At 31.0% G+C, this 27,508-nt stretch overlaps 1 protein-coding gene across 3 annotated transcripts; it reads left to right on the top strand.

The window, feature by feature from the left end:
* The first annotated feature begins 11,747 nt into the window (after positions 1-11,747).
* On the top strand, positions 11,748-27,451 carry LOC111696147 (uncharacterized). Of its 3 annotated transcripts, none has more exons than XM_023465873.1 (17): positions 11,748-11,828; positions 12,070-12,170; positions 15,101-15,159; positions 15,382-15,437; positions 16,156-16,227; positions 19,043-19,097; positions 20,166-20,253; positions 22,239-22,272; positions 24,068-24,084; positions 24,534-24,568; positions 24,806-24,863; positions 25,037-25,072; positions 25,288-25,344; positions 25,697-25,726; positions 25,988-26,041; positions 26,176-26,223; positions 27,315-27,451. In XM_023465873.1, the coding sequence occupies exons 2-17, from the start codon at positions 12,083-12,085 to the stop codon at positions 27,356-27,358; spliced, it is 831 nt and encodes a 276-aa protein (XP_023321641.1). In that variant the 5' UTR covers positions 11,748-11,828; positions 12,070-12,082; the 3' UTR covers positions 27,359-27,451. The 3 variants fall into 3 exon arrangements, with proteins under 3 accessions (XP_023321641.1, XP_023321567.1, XP_023321499.1); XM_023465799.1 differs by having other exon boundaries at positions 11,758-11,832; positions 27,318-27,451; XM_023465731.1 differs by having other exon boundaries at positions 11,759-11,832.
* The last annotated feature ends 57 nt before the right edge of the window (positions 27,452-27,508 follow it).

Here is a 27,508-nt window from a genome sequence, read left to right as displayed (position 1 = left end):
GCTATATTTGTCTAATATATATAGGGCGGCGAGTGTTTTTCAGTTTTCCCGTATTTCTACATCAATTTTTAAGGGCTTGACAAAATTGATAAAAAGTTATAAACTATTTTTTAATTTTTAAAACACCAACCAGCCGTTTAATTATCCACTACTCTACCTCATGATAAAAATAGTAATTTTAATTTGCAAAAGTAGTTGTTTAAGCCGTTTTCCAGTTATAATTAAAATACAAAGGGGGGGGGGGGTTCCCCTACTTGTCAGTTATGATAGGGTTAACAATCCCTTTAGATGCAAAAAAGAACTATTCGAGATAAAACTATTAGAGATAAAACTATTCGAGATAAAACTATTCGTGATAAAACTATTCGAGATAAAACTATTCGAGATAAAACTATTCGAGATAAAACTATTCGAGGTAAAACTATTTGAGATAAAACTATTTGAGATAAAACTATTTGAGATAAAACTATTCGAGATAAAACTATTTGAGATAAAACTATTCGAGATAAAACTATTCGAAATAAAACTATTTGAGATGCCTTAAAATTATTTTTTTTTCAAGCGTAAGCATGATTACTGAAAAGATTTGACGCTTATTTAAATTTGTTCATAATTTCTTCTAATTTTTGCTTAACTTTTCAACTTATATGTGTATTAAAGAAATAAGCAATCCCTTTTTTGCATTGCATATGAAATACATTAATTAAAGCGTCCCAAACATCTTCTAAGTTTGCTGGAGTTAACTTAATAATAGTTTAGTTTCAATCATGTTTAAGTTAATTATTATTATCCTTGAATTAACTACTCTGTAGAATATTGACATTAATTCCTAAGTTAATTTACATTTACAGAGATATTATATATTGCATTTAGTCCTAGAGTGTTATAGGATACAGAGTATTCTAGAGTTTAGAATGTTCTAGAGATTAGGATATTCTTGGGATCAGAAAATTTAGTATATTTACAGAATTTAGTTTGTAGGGTTAGAGCTTAGAATATTTTGAGTTTAGGAAATTATTGAGATTAGAATATGCTAGAGTTTAGAATATTTTAGTTTTTAGTATATTTTAGAGTTTTAACCCTATCCCCGCTGGGGTGCTTGAAAACCAGGATAAGCTGGGGGGGGTCAATTTGTCCCCCCCCCTCTAAATCCCATGTTTTATGTCCAAATATGACAAATGATACATCATTAGAAAGCTCTTGTGCTCTACTTTTAGAATCTGCAAAAAAAATTGCAAATTTGCGAAAATTGAATTTTTTATCGCAAAATCCAGTTTTATAGTAAAAATGTTTGCAAAAAAAATTTGTCCAAAAAATGACAAATTATACATTTTTGAAAAGCCCTTGACCATGCCATTTCAAATGTGCAAAAATGTTTGCAAAATTTTAAATAACCTGATTTTTAATCAAGAAAAACTAAAAATGTGCAAATTTCCTTTGACAGGTTGTTTGCAAAAAATTTGCAATTTTTTTTTCGCAAAACTTGTGCAATCAGTTTCCTTATGTCATAGGCTTTCCAAAAAGCTAAATTTTATCAAAATCTGACAAGTGAAAGTGGGTCAAAACAAAGATTTAGTTTGCTACAGGCAAAAGCAGTCATTCAGGCAGTGTGCCTGAGGACTCAGGCAGTTAGTATTAAAGCCCGGTTTTAGGCCTAAAGGGAGGGCTTTGGGTATGTAAGAAAAGTCAGAAAATTTCAACAGCCTCAGACCAATACTTTTTGAGTTATGTAAAAAAAACTACAGGGGGGGGGTCAAATTGACCCCCCCAGCGGGAATAGGGTTAAATATTCTAGAGTTTAGCATATTCTAGATCTTAGAATATTCTAGAGTTTAAAAATTTCTAGATTTTAGAATATTCTAGAGTTTTGCATATTCTAAAATTTAGAATATTCTAGAGTTTAGAATACTCTTAAGCTTAGAATATTCTAGAGTTTAGAATATTCTAGAGTTTAGAATATTCTAGAGTTCTGAATATTCTAGAGTTTAGAATATTCTATAGTTTAGAATATTCTATAGTTTTAGAATATTCTATAGTTTAGAATATTCTAGAGTTCAGAATATTCTATAGTTTAGAATATTCTAGAGTTTTGCATATTCTAAAATTTAGAATATTCTAGAGTTTAGAATATTCTAGAGTTTAGAATATTCTAGAGTTTAAAATATTCTAGAGTTCAGAATATTCTAGAGTTTAGAATATTCCAGAGTTTAGAATATAATAGGGTTTACAATATTCTAGAGTTTAGAATATTCTAGAGTTTGGAATATTCTAGATTTTAGTATATTTTAGAGTTTAGAATATTCTAGAGTTTAGAAAATTCCAGAGTTTAGAATATTCTAGGGTTTACAATATTCTAGAGTTTAGAATATTCTAGAGTTTGGAATATTCTAGATTTTAGTATATTTTAGAGTTTAGAATATTCTAGAGTTTAAAATATTATAGATTTTAGAATATTCTAGAGTTTAGAATATTCTAGAGTTAAGGATATTCTAGAGTTTGAAATATTATAGATTTTAGAATATTGTAAATTTTAGAATTTATAGATTTTATTAAAAAACAATAATTTTTTCATGTTTCTGAGCGATCCATTTCGTTTGTTTATCGTTCGTCTTCTTCTGGACCCTTTTTCTCGAAAGATTTTGTTCGTTCTCAAAATTTCGTTCGTTCAAAAAAACTTTGACCATCTCTACAAGAGAGGGGTTGGGTTGATTGTTTATCAAAGGTTTCCATACACCTCTAACCATTAAAATTTTTTAAAAACCATTGATGATATCATAATGATTGTATTGTAATTTAATATTTTATCTACTAATTCAGCCCACAACCATGTTTTTATACCATCTCAGGGGTTATAATATAACAGAAGATAATCCAATTTATCCAAATTCGGCTCACATTAGCAATCTATTATAATGTTTCTGGGGAGCTCTAGCTCTACTGTAGCACCATTTAGAACTGTATTGTTAGTGAATAAAATATTATTTCAAAGCAGTTTCCTTTTCCTTGGCATTCCGTGGTGTTTTAAAGAATATAAATGAATGTAATTTTGTGAAGTGAGTATTAAGGCTTACAATACACAATGTTTAGTTTACAATATTTTCAGATTACCTTCATGTGGAGATGGCAATAACCAATGTGGACAACTATAAATGTTTTTTAAGGTTAAAAAGTTTTTCGTTCTGATAATTCCTGTATGTTTTCCAGTAGTCGAAACCCGCAATTAACTTTTGTATAGAAACCATAATTAGAACTTTTTTTTTTTTTAAATGATACACATTGATATCTAATTCATACTTTGTCATACAAAGCTACTAAGGGTACCGTTGTGAATAGAACTTATAGAAGCGGTAAAATGTTTGTCTTTGTCCTCCTTATTTTTGGTCTCAGAAGTAAATATAATATTCCCATACAAACTAGGGTTAATTATCTTGAAAACGTTAATGTCGGAGTAGTGAACATTCTTCCACCTTCGATTCCTGCAATAATCTCTCCACCCTCAAGTTTTAAACCTTTCTCAGTGCTAGTTTTTGAAAGAAACGCTGAAACATTGATAATTATCGAATAACATTAACGAATGTAAAATTATTCTAAAATGTAACATTATGAAAGAAAAATGCAAAGTTATTAATTCTCAAATGTCGTCATCCTTTCAAATTATTCAAAAATAAATATATATAAGAGACATTGCTACTTTTGAATATGTTTACCAATAAAATCATATTCATAAAAATTGACATTTTAAACATTACTTTTAATATCTAACTTACTGTTAAAACTATAGGAGGAAAAGAATATTGGGGTAGAACTGTGAAAGAAATCTAAGACTCCAGCGTAGACGCTAAATTAGAAGATTTTAAAGATAAAAAACATCTTGAAGAGATACAGAGTGAAGATAATTCAAGAATTTAAATGATTTAAGATATTTTTGCATTTTAGTTTGAGTTAAGGATAATTTCTGAATAGTTTAGAGATTCCAGGATTTTCTGCTCAACTTCAAGTTTAGGAAGAAGAAGAAGAAATTTTTTCTTTTAAACTTTGTTCTTTGATTCTCGTCATATTCTTAAATTCAAATATGGCTTTATATAACATATGATAAATATAATCAAATTTGTTTATCAAAAAAATGCAAATCAGGGTTTTGACAAAAACTTACTTTCGGATGAGAACTACAAAGTAACAAAAATAAAGAATAATAGGAAGGACAAAAACCTTAAATTTTAAACTCTGTATAGCTCACTATTTTGCATAACGGAAAGGCCAACACTAAAACTCATTTCAAGTACCGAACAGACTTTCAAGCAGCTAGAGCAAGTTGTACACTGTACAGTATTCACTATTCATATACAGTACAAATATACAGAATACTTACAGACTGTTGACAGCAGAATGCAAAACAACACTAATTAAGTCATCCCCATTTAAGGAGTTTAAACTTAAATCTTAAAATAAAATTCAAACATCTTATTCAGAATTTGTTCTTATGTAAAAAGCCTAATGCTGTGTATTTAGAATTCTTTGGTATCTGGTATATAGTATATTAACTAAAGTATGTATGTTGTATGCAGTATAATACAATGGAATAAAATTCAAATAAAGCCACTCTTTCTCTTTCCTGCCAAAACACTTGGAATATCTGAATAAAATACAAGAAAAGCATGAATTTATGCTAATTTTATAAACCTGAGCAGGCTCCTTTCCATTGTTTTCTGTTAGTGCATTTAAAATCTGTAGATTCTAACAAGGTATCTAAATATTCAATAGTTTAATAGTTCATCAGAGAATTCATGGCGCATGTTCTTTATTAAAGGGCCTGTAGTTTAAAGTGTAAGAGTTTCATGTCGGTCGGATTAACTACGCTACCCTTTAAAGCATTGTCTGATCAAGATATGCATCATATCCCATCTTCTTCTTTTTGCAAGTCAAAAATTTCCAATTTTGTGTTCTCTATAAATTAAAAAGTGACTTGCACATTGTAAATTGGACATTCACCTCTTTTTAATGGAAGACCAACTCAAATTAGAACAACAGTTTAATTTGATTATAATTTTTAAATTGAAATTTAAGTTTCAAAAATCAAATTATTAAATACTATGAAATGTTCTTACAATTTTAAAGTGGTGTAATCATAGATAAATAAATAAACATAGATAGCTTATGTACGCAAAATCAACAAGAATTGTACAGTCCGCAAACTCATACTTCTGGGGGTCAAAGTGTACTTCAATGATAAGCGGGGTGGTTTGGTGTTTTAATGGATTTCATACAGGGTGTCCCAAAAAACATGGGAATTCAGTGACAAATTCGATATCGTCTTTGTTATGAATTAGCATTGTAATACCTAATTTCAAAAGCCATAATATTATGTTGATATTTCATATGATTTTTTATTTTTCATGATCAGAAAGTTACTTTTGAAAACATTTATTCCTGTTTCGAGGTTTTTTGCTAATTTCCATGAATGTTAGAAAATCCAGCGCAAGCCGTGAAAACAAGATGTTAGCGAAATATTAATTTAAAAAAACAAATTTAACCAACTCAAGTTGAATTTTTAAACCAAACAAAAAAACCTTCCCGTGGGTCTACCGAGTTACCTATTCAGAATTTGAGGCAAATCGGCCAAAGAGTTCACATGTTATGATCAAATATACAAACAAACAAACAGAAAATACTATATAATATATATAATTAACAACTAGGAAAATAAAAATATAAAATCTTTATATTTCATAAATATCTTAATATATTTGGACACCAGTACCATGCATCGCAATAAATATGCAACAACCCTAAAAGAAGAAAGATTCAGGTTGAGATAATGTACAATATTTTACACGGGCAATTTACTTCTACAATAATGGTTGTAAGAAAACACATTTGGTTTAGACAAAAACCAAATGCAGGATAAAAAACACATTGATTACTGCGGATCATATGGATCATGATAACCAATGTGCAAAAGTTTTTAAATATGAGTTTTGTTTTTAAAATCTGTTTGCTGTTCATCTGTGGTTTATCTGTTTGCTGTTCCCCTGTTCGCTGTTCATCTGTTCGCTGTTCATCTGTTCGCTGTTCATCTGTTCGCTGTTCATCTGTTCGCTGTTCATCTCTTTGCTGTTCATCTCTTTGCTGTTCATCTGTTCGCCGTTGTTCTGTTCGCTGTTCATCGGTCAACATTTTCACTGTCTATCCGTCAATGCCTCCTGTCCAGTGTCCATTTACTAAATGAACAGTGTTTTTGATGTAAAATTGCCCAATATCCATCTACAAAATATTCACTGTTAAACAGAATTTGAAAATGAATAAAAAATAATAAAAAGAGTACAATCCGTAAACCATCCTTATTGGCTTGTACAATACTGTGTACTGTAAACCATCCTTATTGGCTTGTACAATACTGTGTACTGTACACCATCCTTATTGGCTTGTACAATACTGTGTACTGTACACCATCCTTATTGGCTTGTATAATACTGTGTACTGTACACCATCCTTATTGGCTTGTACAATACTGTGTACTGTAAACCATCCTTATTGGCTTGTACAATACTGTGTACTGTAAACCATCCTTATTGGCTTGTACAATACTGTGTACTTTCTAGGGTTGGGCAAAGTTCCGTTAAATGAACGGAGGTTTTTGGAAATTAATGGAAGAGTCCGTTAACGAACGGCAAAAACCGTTAATTTTAAATCGTTAACGAAAAAAAAACGATTCAAAACGTTATATGATTTTTTAAAACGGTGAATTTCGTTATCTCATTTTTCTGCTTAAAACTGCATTAAACTTGTAAAACAAAAAAATTATGTGTTTTAATGTTTTTAAATGCCGTCATCTGTATTAAGAAGCTTAAATGCTGAGAATAGAATTTTAATCGCTCACGCAATAATAATGCATGTTATTCATTTTGTGATATAATTTCATTAAATTTAAACATTGATTTGGCGAAAAAGATTAATTTTATCGACATTATTTTATTATAAATTTCCCACTAAATTTGAATGCTTTGAATTTTACAACTAAATGTTATTATTTCAATTATTTCTTAATTGGGTTAATCTTTTGTAAATTTATTCCAGTCTGTCTAAAATCGTTCTTTAGGAAAAAAATGACCAAGTAAAGCCTAGGATTAATAACTTTGTTCTTTTTTTCTTACATACATTTAAAAATGCAACGGCTAATTGAAATTTTTAATTTCTAACGGTTGGAACTAACCGTTAACGAAACGACAAAAAAAAGTTGGAACGTGCCCAGCCCGAGTACTTTCAGTTTGCAGAGGAGAGTAAACTTTTAACTATTGTTAGATTTTACACTATTCTTTAAATCTTTAGATTGAATTTTATAATTAACTTAAAGGGGATTTGGACGTAATTTCAAGAGACCATCCGGTCATTTTAAATTGGGATGTTTGATTCACAACAATATCCTTAAAATATATTATTTGATTATTTTCAATCTTGGTTTCTCTTTAAAGTGATTTTTGCATTTCTTCCACAGAAAAACAATGGAGGATCTTGCAAGCACTCAGCTAGTAAGTTAACATAGTAATAAAAAATGTTATAACGTACCGTTTTGAATCATACATTCCCCGCTTGAAATGAAGGGTTACTGTAAGTTGAAAGAAGTATAATAAGATGTCAGCCTTAAGTTGCATATTTATAAAAATCATTCTCATGCGGCCTTCACCCCCCCCCCCTTAATGTACCTTTAATATGTTATGTATCAAGTATCTATAGAGAGACTGACAGTAGTTAGGAACTATTTGAAAAGAGACCAAAGTTTGGTTTATAACATCTATACTTCATTTTGTCTAAAAATTAAACATATCGTTGTACTCTTTTGAGACAGTAGTCTAAATTTGATTCATTGAATTTTTCAGGAGGAAAAGAAAAGGGAGGGGCGTGTACATGTACAAAATGGGTTTGAAAATGAGGGATATTTTTTCTCTTGATGTCAACCTTATTTTAGCTTAATAATAAACATGATTAGAGATTTTCCTGCNTAATAATAAATATGGTTAGAGATTTTTCTGCACCCCCCCCCTCTCCTTGGCTTCAACAGATGCCACAATAGTATGTGATGTGAAGGGATTAAGTTTATCTTTGTCAATTATAAGTTTGATTGAATTCCGTCTAGTTTTCCACTTCTCTGCAGCTCTACTCTAAACTATAAACTTTTTATTATCTTCTTTACAATACATCTATAAAGTAAAAAGAAACAACTGTTTTTAGTGAATTGTGTCGTCCAAGAAGCTGCTTTTAAAAGTAAATATCCAAGAAAATATGTATTATGTAATACTAGGCTTTCCTATTAACAATTTTAGCAAAGGAATTGAGTCTTTGCCACAAACTCTGATTTTCTTCTTCTATATCTTTGCCATTCAATGTCGTAGACCTTTGTTATTTCAAACTATTAATTCTGCTAGAGCTTATAATCTAAGTTTGCAATATTTAAGATTTAAACCATTAGGTTCGATAGATATAGGGATTGGGAAATTTGAGTTTGTTGCAAAGACTCCATTCCTTTGAAATTTGGAAGGCACAATTTTAAAAATTAAATTTGCTAGGACTTTCCCATTTAAATTTTCAAAATAAATCTATTTTAAAATTTCGAGGTTTAGAGGATGAATACGAATAAGTTTAGTGCAGATATAGACAACTCTGACCAAGTAAGACGACTTTAAAAAGATTAGCAAGACTAAATATGCTTTGTAAGTTGTATTGGGCTCAGCTACATTTTGCCTTGTCACAATTTGCTTTGTCACATTTTGCCTAGTTCAGTTTGGCCTAGCTAACATTTTTCCTTGGTAACTTTTTGCCTAGTTCAAGATTTTTCTGAAATTAAACATTTTTTTTAAAAAGATGAACCAGTTAAATTTAAATGAATTAAATTTTATAGAATAATCGAATTGTATCTTGTCTAGCACTTTTAACATTCCCAATACCATGACTCGAAACCTATAAAATGATGGAGTTTTGATTCTCCTCTACGGCAGAATTAGCGTGTACTCTACAAAAGATAAAACATGGTTATGTATCAGATATATATATTTAAAAATACAGTTTTAATCAAGGAGCAAGGGTTTGAATATAATCATCTTTTGGCATGGTATGGTAGGAAACTGAATGGTTTTCATAAAGTTGCAGAGTTATTGATGACTAATTCGCGGATTTTTGAAAATTTTCTTTGTGGAAAAATGTTTTAATAACAAAGTGCCCTTATGTTACCCTAGGCAAGCCGTTATCTAGGCAAAATGTTACTTAGGAAAACTGTTACCTATGTAAAATGTAACTAGGCAATATGTACAAAGCAAAATGTTAGTAGGCAAAATGTTACTAGGCAAAATGTGACTAGGCAAAATGTTACTAGGCAAAATGTTACTAGGCAAAATGTTACAAAGCAAAATTTTAGTAGGCAAAATGTTACTAGGCAAAATGTGACTAGGCAAAATGTTACTAGGCAAAATGTTACTAGGCAAAATGTTACAAAGCAAAATGTTAGTAGGCAAAATGTTACTAGGCAAAATGTGACTAGGTAAAATGTTACTAGGCAAAATGTGACTTATCAAAACCATACTATGCTAAATGTAACTGAGCCTTGTATTGTAACGACATAAAATACAATTAATTATTGATTTAAGGTCGTCTTCCTGTTGCTTTCGGTAATTTCGGATTCCTCTTACTCTAGTATGCCGAGTCCATTAGCGCCTGATCCAATCAGGGTTCTGCCATGTGTTTGGTGTCTATTCTGAACCAATAGAAATTGCATAGCGGTAACATCTATCTTTCTATTTAGCGCATTATCCAATTAGAGATTAATCCTTATATCGGCGCTGTAACAGTAAATGGAAATATATTTACTTTTACTGAAACTATAGTGCTCTCTGATTTTGATTTAAGATAAATTGATGTGATATAGATAAGATATCTGAAATGTTTGCCATTTAGGATGTAATGCTATTTATTTATTTCACTTCTTATAAAAACTTATTCTCACTTCAATTTCAATTCATATGAACAAAATAAAAACTATTACTTGATGATTTCTCTACCGTTTTAAACTTATATGTACGATCATTAGGTCGCGACAATTCTTTTTTGAAAGTTAAACCAGCTGAGAATTATTACGCATGCATTTTTGGTTCAATTTTTGTTTTTTTAAAACTCGATTCTAAGGGGTCTCAATTTTTTATTTAAATAAAATAAAAATCTATATTTGACGTGTTATTGGAATAGTTTAAAGTTTTCTCTCTAATTTGTAATTTCAAGTTCTCCAGACAAGTTTATGAAGACAAGGCCAACTTTATGGTTTTTAATTTAATCCCATTAGGATAGAATTCAACACGAGGGAGAAAAAAGGAGAATATTGGATTTTTTGTCGAAATTATTGATTGGTTTATAATTATTACACGCACAGGCCTTTTTCTTTGTTTGGACAATTTTTTTAAAAATATTAAACTGCAAAAAACTGAGTTTTTGGGAGAAAAAAACTCTGATTTTCTAGAATCCATATATCTTTGCAACTCACTGTCGTACACCTTTGATATTTCAAACAATCAATTCTGTTGGATCAAATAATAAGTTTAAAATATCAAAGATTAACACCATCATATTGCAAAGATATAGGGATTAAACAAAATTGAGTTTGAGACAAAAACAGTTACATGGAAGGATGTAAAGGAGTATGACAGGGTTAGGATACTCTGGTAGAACAGTGATCTGTTTATTCTTCAAAATTACTGCAGACCTTAATTCTAGATGCATACTAATGGAGACAAAATTCATCTCAGATCTCCCTAAAATCAAGAGCTCTAGCTTGCCTCATTCTAGAGTGGGAGCGTACTTTAAACTCTCTGGATTCTTATTTTCTGTCGTGTCACAGATCACTCCTAAAATTAACTATTTATTTTATATTTTTACAACCCTTATATATTTTGGAATATAGAAGAACTATCGAGCTAAATCAACTCAAAGAAGTTCGTAGTAATATTTCTATTTCACTGGAGACTACCGGAGGGATTTAGTTTTCACTGGAGGAGTTTAATGCAGGGTGATTTACATTCCACTGGAGGGATTTAAATATCCATCCAGAGGGGGTTTATAATTCCACGGGAGGGATTCAGATATATGTATATCGATGGGGTTTAAAACTTTACTGGAGGGATTCAGATATCCTTTCTAAGGGTTTAAAAGTCTTCTGGAGGGATTCAGATATCCTTCCTGGGGGTGTTAAAATTCTTCTAGAGGGATTCAGATATCCTTCCTGGGGTATTAAAATTCTTCTGGAGGGATTCAGATATCCTTCCTGGGGTGTTAAAATTCTTCTGGAGGGATTCAGATATCCTTCCTGGGGTGTTAAAATTCCACGTTGGGCTGATTCAGATATCCTTCCTGGGGTGTTAAAATTCCACTGGGGTGATTCAGATATTCAGTGTTAGCTGAGCCGTGTAAAGAGCATGTCAAGATCTTTAAAAGAATTGCAAAACCTAAGAAATTAAATATTTTTAAGGTTTTGTCCTAATCCCTTTTGACCAGAAAATACAGGGATTGTATATTTACTGGCCAATCTGAGGATTTGAATTTCGAAGTTGGTATAGTGCGACCCCCCCCTTCCCTTTATAATGGAAGATCTGATGGTATAGTGCGACCCCCCCCCTTTATAATGGAAGATCTGAGATTAAAAAATGTTTAATGTGATAAAGAATATCAATTTAATATTATTAAATCAATCGTTTTATTATATAAACGCGAGTATCAAGTTTCAAGTTATGGATTAGAATACTGAAAGTATAGTTATACTACTCGTGATATGTTTATCATTTATTTCATAAAGGGAGTGTAAGATCATTTTAAACTGACTCAATTCTAATATTTTTAATTAAACATTGACTTATAAGAGACTTGAGCAGCACATTAGTAAAACAAATTTTACATTACATACAATATTTTTGTTTGGAAATTGTAGTTCTGCACTTTTTCAACCCATTTTTTTCGGGTTTTTTTAAAAAGAAAAATCAAATTTTAAGAATTGTTTTTAAAAGTAATATAAAGAGTCATTTAAAATTCTAAAAATAGTACTTTGAACAAAATGCAGATGAAAGTGATAGTTTCAATATTTTTGATGTGTTTTTTACCCCATTCATTGGAAGGTATTCGTCCGAACAGACCTTTCGTTGGTAAGTTTTTGTTTTAACATTAAAAAAAATAATAATAAAGAATCTAAATCAAAGATCGGATCAAAATTGAGACTTCTGACTCTTTTTCAACTACTGTTACTAAGACACCATTAATTGTGTATGTTTAGAAAATGAAAAAACAAAAGTGAACAAATTAAAAATTTGAAAAGTTTTTCTAAAGAAACGGATTTTTTAAACTATACGTTTAATTTTACAGTATGCTCATCCATTGCCGTGCATCCTAAAAATATCGTTAATTTTTTCATTTAACATTTTCATACAATACCTTTAAATATTTCTGCACACAATTTCTTTAAAAATTGATGCATACAATACCTTTAAATATTTCCGCATACAATATCTTTAAATATTAATGCATACAATATCTTTAAATATTTTCGCACACGATTTCTTTAAATATTAACTATTTCCGCATAAAATTTATTTAAAAATTGATGCATACAATACCTTTAAATATTTACGCATACCATTCTTTAAATATTTCTGAATACAATATTTACTAATATAATCCGTTTAAATATTTGCGCAAACAAACACTTTAAATAATTATGCTTCCATTTTATTTACATATTTAAAAATACAATTCCTTTGTATATTTACGCTTATAAAATCTTTAAATAATTACTTTTACAATTCCTCTTAATAGTTACACGTACAATTTCCCTTTAAATACTAACACATACAACCATTTTAAATATTATCTCTATTCCCTTTAAATATTTAAAAATATATATAATCCATGAAAATACTTACGCACACCATCCCTTTAAATATTTATTCTTACAATCCCTTTAGATATTTATGCATAAAATCCCTTTAAATATTTACGCATACAACCCCTGTGAATGTTTACTCAGGCCATCCCTTTTAACAATTAAATATTTTTTTCCATAATGCTTGCCATGCATCATTAACTTGTTGTATACAAGAATAGGCTACAAAAAGAATTTTTCGTACAATAATTAGTCATTGTGGATCCAGAATATCGGGGAAAACATGATGCTACAACTCTTCCTTCTTAGTTAAACAGTTTTTAACATATTTTACAGTATCGTTAAATGCTGCTTTTTGAACGTGGTGACGCCGATATAAAATTGAACTCTCTGGCTCGTTTTCAGCTCGACCACAAAAGTGAAGTCGTTTAGTCAGAGCTTAAACCCGAGTAAACCCCGGTCTATTGAAGCTTAGCAAACCCCCAAGTCTGCAGAATTGGTTCTGCTTAGAAAGCTTTCTCTCTGTAGCAGACAAATTCGATGTGACAAGGAGATGTAGCAATCGAAAATTCGAACTTTATGTAGATACATTATTTTCATAGTATGTCTTTGGTCAAATTTGACACCACAAATAATGTCCAATATTTTAAATGTACAAACATAATACTTATTACGAAATTTACGATCATCAGCTTTTGAAGACCCAAGCTTTAAAGAGCGAAAACCCCAAGGCGGTTGTTTTTACTACATCCAAGGCCATCCAAAATCCGAGTCATAACATGAGCTTTACTTAGGTTAAGTAGATGCTTAGACCTGAGATGAGATTTTAAAAGATTAAACCCAAGTAAAACCCAGTCTTTGCGTCTCCTTAGACCCAAGTAAAGCTCAAGTAAAGACCCAAGTTTTGGATGGCCTTGAGTTTAGTAAAACCAACCATCTTGGGTTTTTCTCTCTTTAAGGCTTGAGTCTTCAGCAGCTGATGATCTTAAATTTCGTAAAATCTTTTATATTTGTACATTTAAAATCTTGAGATTTATTTGTGGTGTCATATTTGATTAAATTTATAAAATAAACATACTATGAAAGTAATTTATCATCATAAAGTTTGAATTTTCGAAATTTACATCTCCTTGTCACAGCTGATCTGACGGGATTCTGTCTGCTACAGAGAGAAAGCTTGCCAAACACTCTCTCATTGGTCGAATCAGAACCAATCCTGACTTGGGTTCTATCTAAGCCCGAGTTTGGTTTTTACTCGGGTTTCAACTCTTAAAATCTCATCAGGATTTAGTTGGGTTTAAGCTTTTAAAATTTCATCTCAGGTTTTACTTGGATTTAAGCTTTTAAAATCGCAATAGGGTTTCCAAATTTCGGTCCAATCTCTTTCGCGAAAATTTAGTTCAAGCCAACGAAAATGTGAACGAAAACGAAATTGTTTGTTCATTTTCAAGAAAATTTTCATTAAAACATTTTCGATGAAATTCGAATTGGCTGAAATATTTTGAGGTACCCATGGACCATGGGTACCTGGGGGACAACATAGAGTAAAAACATTACATATTTTTTTTAATCGGAATTTTTTTTTTCAAAATTTTAATCTTTTTCATTCCACGGGCGACGCCGGACACTTTAGTATTCTATATAATAAAGCTCTTTGCTCATATATATATTATATACATGGGTAACGGGGGGGGGGGGTTAATATAGGCAAAAAAAACTGTATTTTTTATTCGTTTATTATTTTTAATTCCACGGGCAACGCCAGGCACTCCAGGTAGTGTTAGGTAAAAGCGTAAATTTATTTATTGTTGTTATTGAAAGAAAGTTATTTGTCCTGTGATTCTGACCGCAAATGTGCACAAGGTGTACAAAAAATCCAACTTTTTGTGACGGATTTTTTGAACTGTCAAAGTATCCTAATTAAACCCAGTATTGGAAACCCGGTTTAAGGAATGGGGTCAGGATGTTTTGTAGATACCAATATTTTTAATGCTGTTGTTTCTTTACATTCTCTTCTTGTTTTCTGGTTTATAAAATCAAAATCTACGCAATTATAAAGACTCCAAATAAAAACCGAGGGAGCTTCAATCGACGGAAATTAAATATCCGACTAGGTGTTGTCTGATATTTATTGTTCTGAACGATACCATTTATGCAGTATACGCAGTATACGCACTGTATATTGTTTTTTTCTAGAGAAGGTGAATGATAAGTACAAACTAAACCTTTATTTGACCAGTAAACTACCAATAAAGGAATATCCCGGCAGAATTTTAAAGACAATATTGAATCAGCTTTTTTATACAAAATAGCTGCATAATTAAGCTCAAAATACTTTCATTTTTAAATTGAAAAAATAAAAAAATTGTAAATTTGATTCTTCAAAAATAACGCAATTTAATTTTTCTTTAGAACTTTAATAGTTTTTTTATATTTTATCTCCATAATTTGTTATCAATTTTGTTGCTGCACTAAAGAAACTAGAAGCCCAGGAAATGAAAGGAAGGAAGTGGGTCCATTTTGCAAATTTCAGGTTACATTTTATATGTAATATTTTTTTTCACAACTCAATGACTTTCTGTTTTGGGCGAATATATTACATATATTCAACCTCTTTTTCTTTAAAATTTGTATGAAACCAAATCCGATTTTATTCCTATTCCCTGGATTTTATCCGAATTTTGAGCGAAATCTAAGGATCAAGCGTTGATTTACATCTTATGCAGACCTTTAATATCGTAGTCGTTATACTCTGCAGGAATAACAGTCATAACGTTTATTCTTCTTAAGATTTAAATTCATTACGGAAATGAATATTTTTAAATAAAAAATATATAATAATAATAATAACATAATAGTTATCTCGTTTACATTATACTTTTATCTACAAATAATATAACTCAAGAATTCCGTTTATATGACGTTAATATCAAGTCAATCCCTATTTTTTATAATTAATGTTCATTGCATGGATATCCCTAAAGGATGAGAATTCAGAGACGATTGAATTCAAACATTTGAATCTAAAGTTTCTGACATTGATGTTTCTCAGCAGCTGTCAACAATCTTTTTATAATTAATGAATAATTAAATATACCATGCTCAAACACTATACTATATAGTATACTATACTATATACTATATACTATATACTATACTATATAGTATACCATGCTCAGTGACTATTTTTACCTAATTAGATCGTCATTAGAGTCTCATCCGTTGGGGTTAACTCTGTATATTGATTATAGTGTGAACGATAGTCTAGATTATCCAAGAATGGATTCAATACCTTTATCGTCCTACTCCGACCAGATGTACAGGTAGGGTCAGCATATAGACCCCTGACTGCTATAACGGTCAGTATATTTATCTAGACTGCTATAACGGCCAGTACATTGATCCAGACTGCTATAACGGTCAGTACATAAATCCAGACTGCTATAACGGTCAGTACATAGATCCTGATTGCTATAACGGTCAGTACATAGATCCAGACTGCTATAAAGGTCAGTACGTAGATCCAGACTGCTATAACGGTCAGTACATAGATCCAGACTGCTATAACGGTCAGTACATAGATCCTGACTGCTATAACTGCCAGCACATTGATCTTGACTGCTATAACGGTCAGCACATAGATCATGACTGCTATAACGGTCAGTACATTGATCCAGACTGCTATAACGGTCAGTACATAGATCCTGACTGCTATAACGGCCAGCACATTGATCCAGACTGCTATAACGGTCAGTATATAAATCCTGACTGATATAACGGCCAGAAAATTGTTCCAGGCTGCTTTATAGGTCAGTACATAGACCCAGACTGCTATAACGGTCAGCATATATATCCAGACTGCTATAACAGTCAGTACATAGATCCTTACTGCTATAACAGTCAGCATATAGATCCAGACTTCTATAACAGTCAGTATATAGATCCAGACTGCTTTAATGGTCAGCACAAAGATCTAGACTGCTATAACGGTCAGTACATATATTCAGACCGCTATAATGGTCAGTACATAGATCCAGACTGCAATAACGGTCAGTACATAGATCCAGGCTGCTATAACGGTCAGTACATAGATCCAGACTGCTATAACGGTCAGTACATAGATCCTGACTGATATAACGGCCAACACATTATTCCAGACTGCTGTAACAGTCAGCATATAGATCCAGACTGCTATAACAGTTAGCACATATATTCAGACTGCTATAACGGTCAGCACATAGATCCAGACTGCTATAACGGTCAGCATATAGATCCAGACTGCTGTAACAGTCAGCACATAGATCCAGACTGCTATGACAGTCAGCACATATATCCAGACTGCTATAACGGTCAGTACATAGATCCTGACTGCTATAACAGTCAGCATATAGATCCAGACTGCTATAACAGTCAGTATATAGATCCAGACTGCTATAACGGTCAACACAAAGATCTAGACTGCTATAACGGTCAGCACATATATTCAGACCGCTATAATGGTCAATACATAGATCCAGACTGCTATAACGGTCAGTACATAGATCCTTGCTGCTATAGCGGTCAGTACATAGATCCAGACTGCTATAACGGTCAGTACATAGATCCTGATTGCTATAACGGCCAACACATTATTCCAGACTGCTGTAACAGTCAGCACATAGATCGAGACTGCTATAACAGTCAGCACATAGATCCAGACTGCCATAACGGTCAGCACATAGATCCAGACTGCTATAACGGCCAGCACATAGATCCAGACTGCTATAACAGTCAGTACATATATCCAGACTGCTATAACGGCCAGCACATAGATCCAGACTGCTATAACAGTCAGTACATAGATCCAGACTGCTATAACAGTCAGTACATAGATCCAGACTGCTATAACAGTCAGTACATATATCCAGACTGCTATAACGGCCAGCACATAGATCCAGACTGCTATAACAGTCAGTACATAGATCCAGACTGCTATAACAGTCAGTACATTGATTCAGACTGCTATAACAGTCAGTACATAGATCCAGACTGCTATAACGGCCAGCACATTGATCCAGACTGCTATAACGATCAGTACATAGATACTGACTGCTATAACGGCCAGCACATTGATCCAGACTGCTATAACGGTCAGTACAATGATCCAGACTGCTATAACAGTCAGCACATAGATCCAGACTGCTATAACGGTTATAGTACGTAGATCCAGACTGCTATAACGGTCAGTACATAGATCCCGACTGCTATAACGGCCAGCACATTGATCCAGACTGCAATTACGGTCAGTACATAGATCCTGACTGCTATGACAGTCATCACATAGATCCAGACTTCTATAACGGTCATTACATAGAACAATACTGCTATAACGGCCAGCACATTGATCCTGACTGCTATAACGGCCAGCACATAGGTCCTGACTGCTATAACGGTCAGTAAATAGATCCAGACTGCTATCACGGCCAGCACATTGATCCAGACTGCTATAACGGTCAGTACATAGAACCAGACTGCTATAACGGCCAACACATTGATCCTGACTGCTATTACGGCCAGCACATTGATCCTGACTGCTTTAACGGTCAGTACATAGAACCAGACTGCTATAACGGTCAGTACATAGATCCCGACTGCTGTAACGGCCAGCACATTGATCCAGACTGCTATAACGGTCAGTACATAAATCCTGACTGCTATAACAGTCAGCACATAGATCCAGACTTCTATAACGGTCAGTACATAGAACCATACTGCTATAACGGCCAGCACATTGATCCTGACTGCTATAACGGCCGGCACATAGATCCTGACTGCTATAACGGTCAGTAAATATATCCAGACTGCTGTAACGGCCAGCACATTGATCCAGACTGCTATAACCGTCAGTACATAGATCCAGACTGCTATAACAGTCATTACATAGATCCAGACTGCTATATGGGTTGCATGAGTTTTCAGATATGTACGTTAACTTTGAAAGTGTCCCAACTATTTGATCTTTTACCACAATAACTTCACAGTCACAAAGTACAATTTTATCACTCTAAAGCACTTGTTTTAGTTTAAGTTTTAAAGAAGTAATTGGTAAAACTCCATTGAGTGCAGATATAAATGTTTGATTACCATTTTAAATTTTAGGGTAAAGGCGACATTAAATAACGGGACTGTGCTACGATCCTTACCTTCTAATAAGGAATAATATTTTTCTTAAAAAAAATGAGTCGAATAAAGACAAAGCTCTCTGGCAGACTCTCCGCCTTTCATTCGTCTCTTCTGATGGGTTAATCTTCCTCCTTTTGGCTGCCAAACTTCGACCTTGTCCCGGAAAATCCTCTTTCTCTTGAATCAAGCTTTTTGACCTTAGTTTAAAATAGAGAGTTTAACGGCGGCTTGTATTCTCCACACTTGGAAAGCAGTCCACGTGTTGAAAGCATGATTTCTGGATGGCCTTTAACAGACAAACTCTGAATACCTATACACATGGCGACTTATCATCCGCCCCCCTTTATGCCCGACCACAACTATATACACGAAACTGATTTGACGCTTGTGATGTAAGAATACAACTGTACTGAGAGTGTACAAATACTACGTTGCCATCTATTGTACTTAACAATCTATTTGGTATTTGTTTTATATAAAATGCACTTAAACGCCAATTAGTTTGTCCGCCAGGTGTCTCTGCTTTTGATGCTCTTATTGATTCCAGCTGGCAGAGACGTCTAGCTGAAAAAATCGTTGTTTCAAGTGCATTATATATAGAATAAATACAAAATATTATGAAATATCAACTGTATAAGAATTTATCAAAAAATAATCGATGAGCATATGTTTTAATATCTAAATGATTTGTTTTTGCCATAAGCCTGTACCCCCTTTTATTTTTCGCGAACACTCTCTTTTCAAGGAACTGCAAACTTTACTTTATGTAAATCCTCCATTGTATGTATAGACTGGCACAATGGTAAACACAATGATACCCTGTGTCTGATCAAGTATAAATTAAACTTTAAATTTTTAAAACTAATTATGTGTTTTGGTGGTGGTTTCTTTAGACATGCGCATTTCTAGCATGTGAAACATCAGAGAAATAATCAAAATAAAACACTTTTTAAGCTAGAGAAACAACGCTATATATTCCAAAATATTCCTAAGATTAAGGTTTCAAGGGTACCATTGTGAATCGGGCATGCCCCTTTATTTAAAATAGAGACTCACTTAAACCCTTGAAAAGTTAAAACCCTGAATATTAATCAATTAGTTAGAGACCGGAAGTTCTTCAGATAATATTCTCGAGTTCACCCCACCATCTCCTAATATTAGTGTACTGCCAAACATGTCTTATCTAGGTACGTTATCAGGATTTTATATATGTATAGTATAGGCTTTGTGCCTCTCTTTCTTGTAACAAATGTTACGTTACTTGAAACCCATTTGCTTGAATAATATATTAAAAAAACATTGCATTATAAAATTTCCCAGATTTCCCTGCTTTTATTTCCAAAATTCTGAGAAATTTAGATTTTTTTAAGATATTGTTTTTTAATCTGACCGTTTAAAAACCTTCTTTTAACATACTGTTTTTTGATCTGACCGTTTAAAAACCTTTTTTTACCATATCGTTTTCTTATCTGACCGTTTAAAAACCTTTTTTTAACATATTTTTTTTATCTGACCGTTCAAAAACCTTTTTTTAACTTACTGTTTTTTATCTGACCGTTCAAAAGCCTTTTTTTAACATATTTTTTTTTATCTGACCGTTTAAAAACCTTCTTTTAACATATTGTTTTTTTTTATCTGACCGTTCAAAAACCTTTTTTTAACATATTGTTTTTTTATCTGACCGTTCAAAAACCTTTTTTTAACATATTGTTTTTTATCTGACCGTTCAAAACCCTTTTTTAACATACTGTTTTTTTATCTGACCGTTCAAAAACCTTTTTTTAACATATTTTTTTTTATCTGACCGTTTAAAAACCTTCTTTTAACATATTGTTTTTTTTTATCTGACCGTTCAAAAACCTTTTTTTAACATATTGTTTTTTATCTGACCGTTCAAAACCCTTTTTTAACATACTGTTTTTTTATCTGACCGTTCAAAAACCTTTTTTTAACATATTGTTTTTTTATCTGACCGTTTAAAAACCTTCTTTTAACATTTTGGTTTTTTTTATCTGACCGTTTAAAAACCTTTTTTAACATACCGTTTTTTTATCTGACCGTTCAAAACCTTTTTTGCCACAAACTCAAATATATTAATCCCTATATCTTTGAAAATCTGAGGCAAAGACTCAATTCGTTTCGAATTTAATTGAAAATATTTTTTTATTCAGACCATTCAAAAACCTTTTCGCGAAGTCATATTTTGGTCTTATATGTTTTTAGAAACAGACTGACGAACAAATATTTTGTTCTAAACATGGATTGACACGTAGTATTTCACCAAAGTGCATCCAACAATGTCTGGAAGTTTATGATACAGAATTGATTATTCCTTTATTCCATATTTTTGTTTTTGCTCCGAACTTAATTACCTTTATTTTGATAATATTAATGCATTCTCCCAAAATTGCTAAAACATTCATAGCCTGATTAATATCTTATAAATATTATGTAAAGGGTATGTGTATATGTTTTAAAAGTAGCATTCCCTCTTTTTTTTTAAAGATTCTAATTTGATCATGTTTCTCTTTTACATGTTTTAAATTGTTAATTAACGCTTAAAAAAAAATATATTCTTACCCTTCTTATTGCTGAAAAACTTGGATGATACATGTAGAAAATAAACAGTTCTTTATTAAATATTGGCAACAAATTTTGAAAGCGATGTTGTTAAGCTCTATATTTGATATTTCTTTTTAGCAACTATATCTGCGGAATATTTGTTTAGTGTGAATTGAAAACACAAAATATTTCACAATGATCTTATTGTTGATTTTGTCATTACAAAATCTAATTTTATAAAAAAAAAACATTTCCATGCCTAAAGATAAGTTCTAAAAATAATGAAAGTGATGCAGTTTTATATTTCCAACCTTGCGAATTTTATATATATTTTGCAAACTGTTAACTTGGGAATAGGAAAATGCAGTGCTAATTTCCAGAATTAAGTTAAATTCCGCAAAATTTCTAAACTTAATTTTTTCTTCTCTACTTTATATCTACTAATTAGCCCTTTTCTACAGGGTGCAACATTCTGCAACCAAAGCTTTAACTTTTCTGTTTTTATTGAATGAAAACCTTAGATGTTTCAAACTTAGACATCGGGTTGCTTAAAGATATAGGGATTAAATTAGAGTTTGTGACAAAACTCATTTCCTTGGTTTTATTTCAGTTGAATGGAATCCTCCCAAGATGTGGAACTTAAGGAACAGTTTAATTCTATCAAGAAAAAGTTTGGGGTTGGTTTTTTTCCTTTCTCTCCTTTCCTATTTACCTGCATTTTCATTTCTGACATTATCACCTAAAAACTTCTTGATTTTCAGACCTATGTGTCACAAAAACAAAAAAATGTGGAAATTTCCAAATCGTTTTCACATTTTCTGGCGTAAATTTTTTACATTTGGTAACCTCTTTAGTACGGTGGAGTGGAACACTAAGGGGCAACTACTACCACTCAAGTAAATTGTTTACATTTGGTAACCTCTTTAGTACGGTGGAGTGGAACACCAAGGGGCAACTACTACCACTCCACGTCGACAAGTAGATTCAAACCTGCAGCCATCTTAGGGTTAACACAATAAAATAATTAATTACGGTCTATTGTTATAGGCATATATTCTTTTGGTATTATTAATTTATTTAAAATTATTTTGTCTCTAAATCTCATATTTTTTGTTCCAAAAGATTAAATATTTTATGCTTCAGGGTTATTATGTTCCAAATGCTCTGTACTAGTCCATGTGTGCTCAAACTATAATCACATCATTTTAGATTCTTTTCTCCTGACTTTATCTTAAATTCTAGATATTCTATTTTATTTGACAGAGAGCTAATCTTCAAAATGTTAAACACATTCCTTAATCCCTTGTGCACTTGTATCTACTTAAAACTTTCTTTTCTTCCTAAAATGTAAAATTCTAATTCTCTTGGAGAAGAGAAAAGTGAGAATCTACACAAGCGATGAATTATGAATCAGTTTAAATGTTTTTCTTTCATTTATTAATTAAAATACCTAGCTAGCAATAGCTATTCAGACCAGAAAGTGATGGTTTGCTGGGTATAATCATATATTATACAACTTTTAAAAAGACTTATTTTGTTTATCAGTAAAATTCTTTCTGTTAAAAATTACAGTATATCAGTGGAAATTAGTTCGAAACCAGGTTTATGGCCATTTCAACATCACTGGGGGTTAGAAATGGACACTGATTAAACGATTGGGTTTATAGAATCCCATATCGTAAATTAATAACAATGTTAATAAAAGCACGACCAGGACAACAATTGCTGTTTTTAAACTATTTTATAAAGTCAAAATTGTAATATATTGTATATCAAAAACTTGACCTGTTATAGTACATACCAACAAATTTGAATCTGAATTTCATAACAATTCCCGTCTGGAATATAACTCACAATTAAATACAAAACAACTCACTTTCAAAACTAACTAAAAACATGTTCTTAAAATGAATGTACTGCTGAACTGTTTATAAAAATCTAGGTTTTCTCTGCAAACTAAGAATCGAATTATCTAAGATTAAAATATAAAAAGGTTTATTTATACCATCAGGTTGCAAAGATATAATGATTAGAAAATTTTAGTTTGTGGACCTAAAGGTTAGAAATGGACCAAATCATGGTTTGGAACTAATGTCCCCTGTACATTGTAGACCCTGTACTTAGAATTTTAATGTTTGCAAATTAATTTTTGGCAAATGCAATTCCATGAAGTTTGCATACTTGAAGTTCAAAAAGGCACAGCTGCAATACCATCAACCTAGTCTAGATAAAAAATAAAAAATAAATTAAGAAACTAAAAACAATGTTTGAAGGGGAGGCAGTCACAATTATTAAGTTAAAAATAAATTGATTACTCGGTGCTTAGCTCCTTAAATTGTCTATTATCAATGAACATGGCCATTTTTAATATTTTTATCATTAATCAAATCTTTTAATTAATATTTATGTGCATTAATTAATGAATGAATTGTTGTTCAGTTCTGATATTGCATTAGGTTTCCCATTCTAGGATTTATAAGAAATATTTACGAACAGTCCGATCTTAGGATTGCAGTTTTATGTTTTATGTTTCGATTATACAGGGCTAACTATAAAGCATGTGACTTTAATGGCAACCTTAAAAATCTGAACCTTTACCGATCTGTTGCCTTTAATTTGGCCTAAAAGAAATTTACTTAACGACCATTAGGCAAAGAAAGAAACAAGTTTTAAGTTCAAGACTGTAAGATACAAAAACAAAGTTTTAAGTTGAAGGGAATCAAGATTGTAAGATACAAAAACAAAGTTTTAAGTTGAAGGGAATCAAGATACAAAAACAAAGTTTTCCTTTCAAAAATTCATATTTAAACTTCAATAATTTAAACAAAAAACTTGCACAAATAAAATTGCAGAAAGTGAAAGTATTTTAAAGCGTTATTTAAGTTAGTAATGGGAAACCTAAAAGTGCTTGAGAATGATGCGAATGGAACTTGGGATAAGGTAAGTTATTTCTATAAAATCATTTGTTTTTTATTTCTTTAATCGACAACCAAAAACTCTTTAAGCATAACAAGATTTAATTTGGCAGCTGAATTTGAAAATTTCTTTACACATCAAATTGTATATTATTTACTAATAAAGAGACATGTGCATATAACTGCAAGGAATTATATTTTAAAAAAATGGATGCCATTTTTTGAGGGAACCCCAGTAGCTAATATCTGTTTGCTGTTACAGAACGAAAAACTGGTTTTATCCAACGCTGGTCCTGATGGTGTAGTAAGAATCCTGACAAGAAAGGACGACATTTTAAAATATACATTTTCTGGTTTAAATATTTAAAACTTTTGTTGCAAAATGAAGTGGTGTTCCATTATCTTTTGAATTAGATTTTATCAATATTTGCAGAAAATGATAATAATTTTTGTTAGCCATCTAATAGTTTATGATATCTAACCAATGTCACAGATACATCCGCCGCTAATATAAGAGTTCAGCTTCTAGGAATGTTAAGCAGTTTAAAAATAGAATGATAAAGGTATTAAGTCTATGCCACAAACTCAAATTTTCCAATCCCTATTTCATTGATAATTCAAACGTAGATTATTTTATCTAACAGAATTATAGTTTGAAATATCTAAGGTCTACAAGATAAAGAGAGTAGACAATTGTTCTCTCTTTTAAATGAACAAAATGTGTATTGTTTAACAATTTATTAGACGCCGAATACCAGAACTCTTTACCTTCTGCAATCATAGATTTAAAAGAACTTAAAGGTAAAAAAATATTAATGTTTTCTTAGTTTAAATTAGACGTAAAGTAGATCCAATTTATCTAAATATGCACACGGTTACCAACAAAGATAATTCAGTTCGTCCTTAGAGTCTCGCTCTAACGACGAACTGAACTTCTTTAAATGCATTTTATCTAAAGGATGAACTTTTATTGTTACCTTGAATATATAAAGGTTTGCAAAATGATTTAGTATTAAAAAAAACACAAGCTAAAGGAATTATGCTAATGTAAGGGTCAAGTATTTCTTTAAGTATTTACCTAGTGAAAGATTCCTATTAAAGACCAAATACGTTTACATTTGTTCACAGATTTTTAATTTTTATAAAATTTCAGGTGGCCAAGTAGCAAATGCATCAAAAATTGGTATGTTCGATTGATGTAATCATATACAAATCAATTATGTTTTTTGTTCGAAAAGTCAATATAAAAGTTATGGATTTTAATTATTAAAGGGTAATCAATTAATAATAATTTTTTTAAAATATTGAAGAAATGTTGATATTTTTTAATATTTGTGTGATCACAGATTGTTATTATGATTGAATTTGCGGCAAATAATCAGTTTCTTAGAATAAAGTCAACATCACGCAATAATTTGAATTGAATTGATTAGTTTTGTTTTAGATACAATAGTTAAAACTGTGCTTAATGAAGTTTTATACAAAATTGGAAAAAATGGTAAATATTTACTGTCCCTTTAAGTGAATTTTTTTTAACTTACATTGTCTATTATAATTTTTTTAAACTATTAATTAATTAGTAAATTTATGTGAAATTCTTTAGTTTTTCTTTTTTAGTTTTTTAAATTTCAGACCAGAAAAATAAAACAGAAGGGAGCCCTAATCAAGCTGAAATTGTGGGTAATCATTATCTAGTGATTGATTCAAAATGTTTTAAAATTAATTAATTAAATATATTTATATAAACTCTTTCCAGCTAATGAATTTTTTTTTGGGGGGAGGGGAGGAGGGGGTAAAAGTATTTTACAGGATTAATAAAGTTTTTGAAATTCCCGGAAATTATTCCCCATACATTTTAAAACTTTTTTATTATTCATTTGCAATGTCAAAATACATTTTTTATTGTCTTCAGTTTCTTTAATATATTAAGTTTGTTTCAACATTATATAAACTTTTTTCTGCAAACTTTTAATATTTTTTTACTAAAATGCTGCATTTTCCTTCATCTTCTGTTTTCCTTGTTTTTAAGGTATTTTCTACAGCAATCCTTTCTGTACACAATTTGTTTTCATTTCAAAAACTTTAAGATTCAAACTCGGCTTTCTGGAACATGTTCTATTAGTAAACTCGTCTTTCTAGAACATGTTCTATTAGTAAACTCGGCTTTCTAGAACATGTTCTATTAGTAAACTCGGCTTTCTAGAACATGTTCTATTAGTAAACTCGGCTTTCTAGAACATGTTCTATTAGTAAACTCGGCTTTCTAAAACATGTTCTATTAGTAAACTCGGCTTTCTAGAACATGTTCTCTTAGTTCTATTTCAAGAAAAATTATTTTTCAATTTAAAAGAAATATAATTTTGCAGTTTTTGCACTATATTTCAATATTTTAATAAAACAAGAACATTGCTACTGATTGCAAAGGATCGCTTAAAACACAAAATGATAAAAAAAAATTAATTCATAAAAAAATATTTTTCAGAATTTGAAGGGGAAAATGTCAATTTTATCAAATTCCAAAATTTCGAAAAAAATATCTTTCTATTCAAATGAAATATATATTTTAGCATTTTTTGCTCTATTTTTTATTTAATTATCTTAAACAATAACACTGCAAACGATTGCATAGGTTCGAATTGAACCTAACTAATTCATATTTTTTTACTCTGCTCTTCTGTTTTTGAATGACATCAAAAACTCGAAATCAGATTTTTAACGATCCAACTTATTAGATTTATGAAAAAATGTGAAAATCAAATTAACTTTTTCAGCAGATGATAAAGAAGCTGATGACTATGAAAACGAGGAAAGATGAAATCTTTACAAAATTTATGAAAATTGTTGAAAATATTTGTTAAATTCAAATCAATCTATGAAATAAATGAATACATTTGTATCTCATTAGTGTCTAATATGTATAATAACAGCCAGTAATGCATATCATGTTTATTGCTCTCTAGTCTAT

The sequence above is a fragment of the Eurytemora carolleeae genome, unplaced genomic scaffold, assembly GCF_000591075.1.
Source record: "Eurytemora carolleeae unplaced genomic scaffold, Eaff_2.0 scaffold69, whole genome shotgun sequence".
NCBI lineage: Eukaryota > Metazoa > Arthropoda > Copepoda > Calanoida > Temoridae > Eurytemora > Eurytemora carolleeae.
Note: the sequence above shows the minus strand (reverse complement) of the source record. Positions and strands in the feature narration are given on the sequence as shown.

Coding starts and splice junctions, on each gene's coding strand:
- LOC111696147 (XM_023465731.1), top strand. CDS start 11,804: ATGTTTATCATTTATTTCATAAAGGGAGT. Junction 12,171..15,100: donor TCCGAACAGACCTTTCGTTG/GTAAGTTTTTGT, acceptor GTTTTTTTCTAG/AGAAGGTGAATGATAAGTAC. Junction 15,438..16,155: donor GTCCATTTTGCAAATTTCAG/GTTACATTTTAT, acceptor TATTGATTATAG/TGTGAACGATAGTCTAGATT.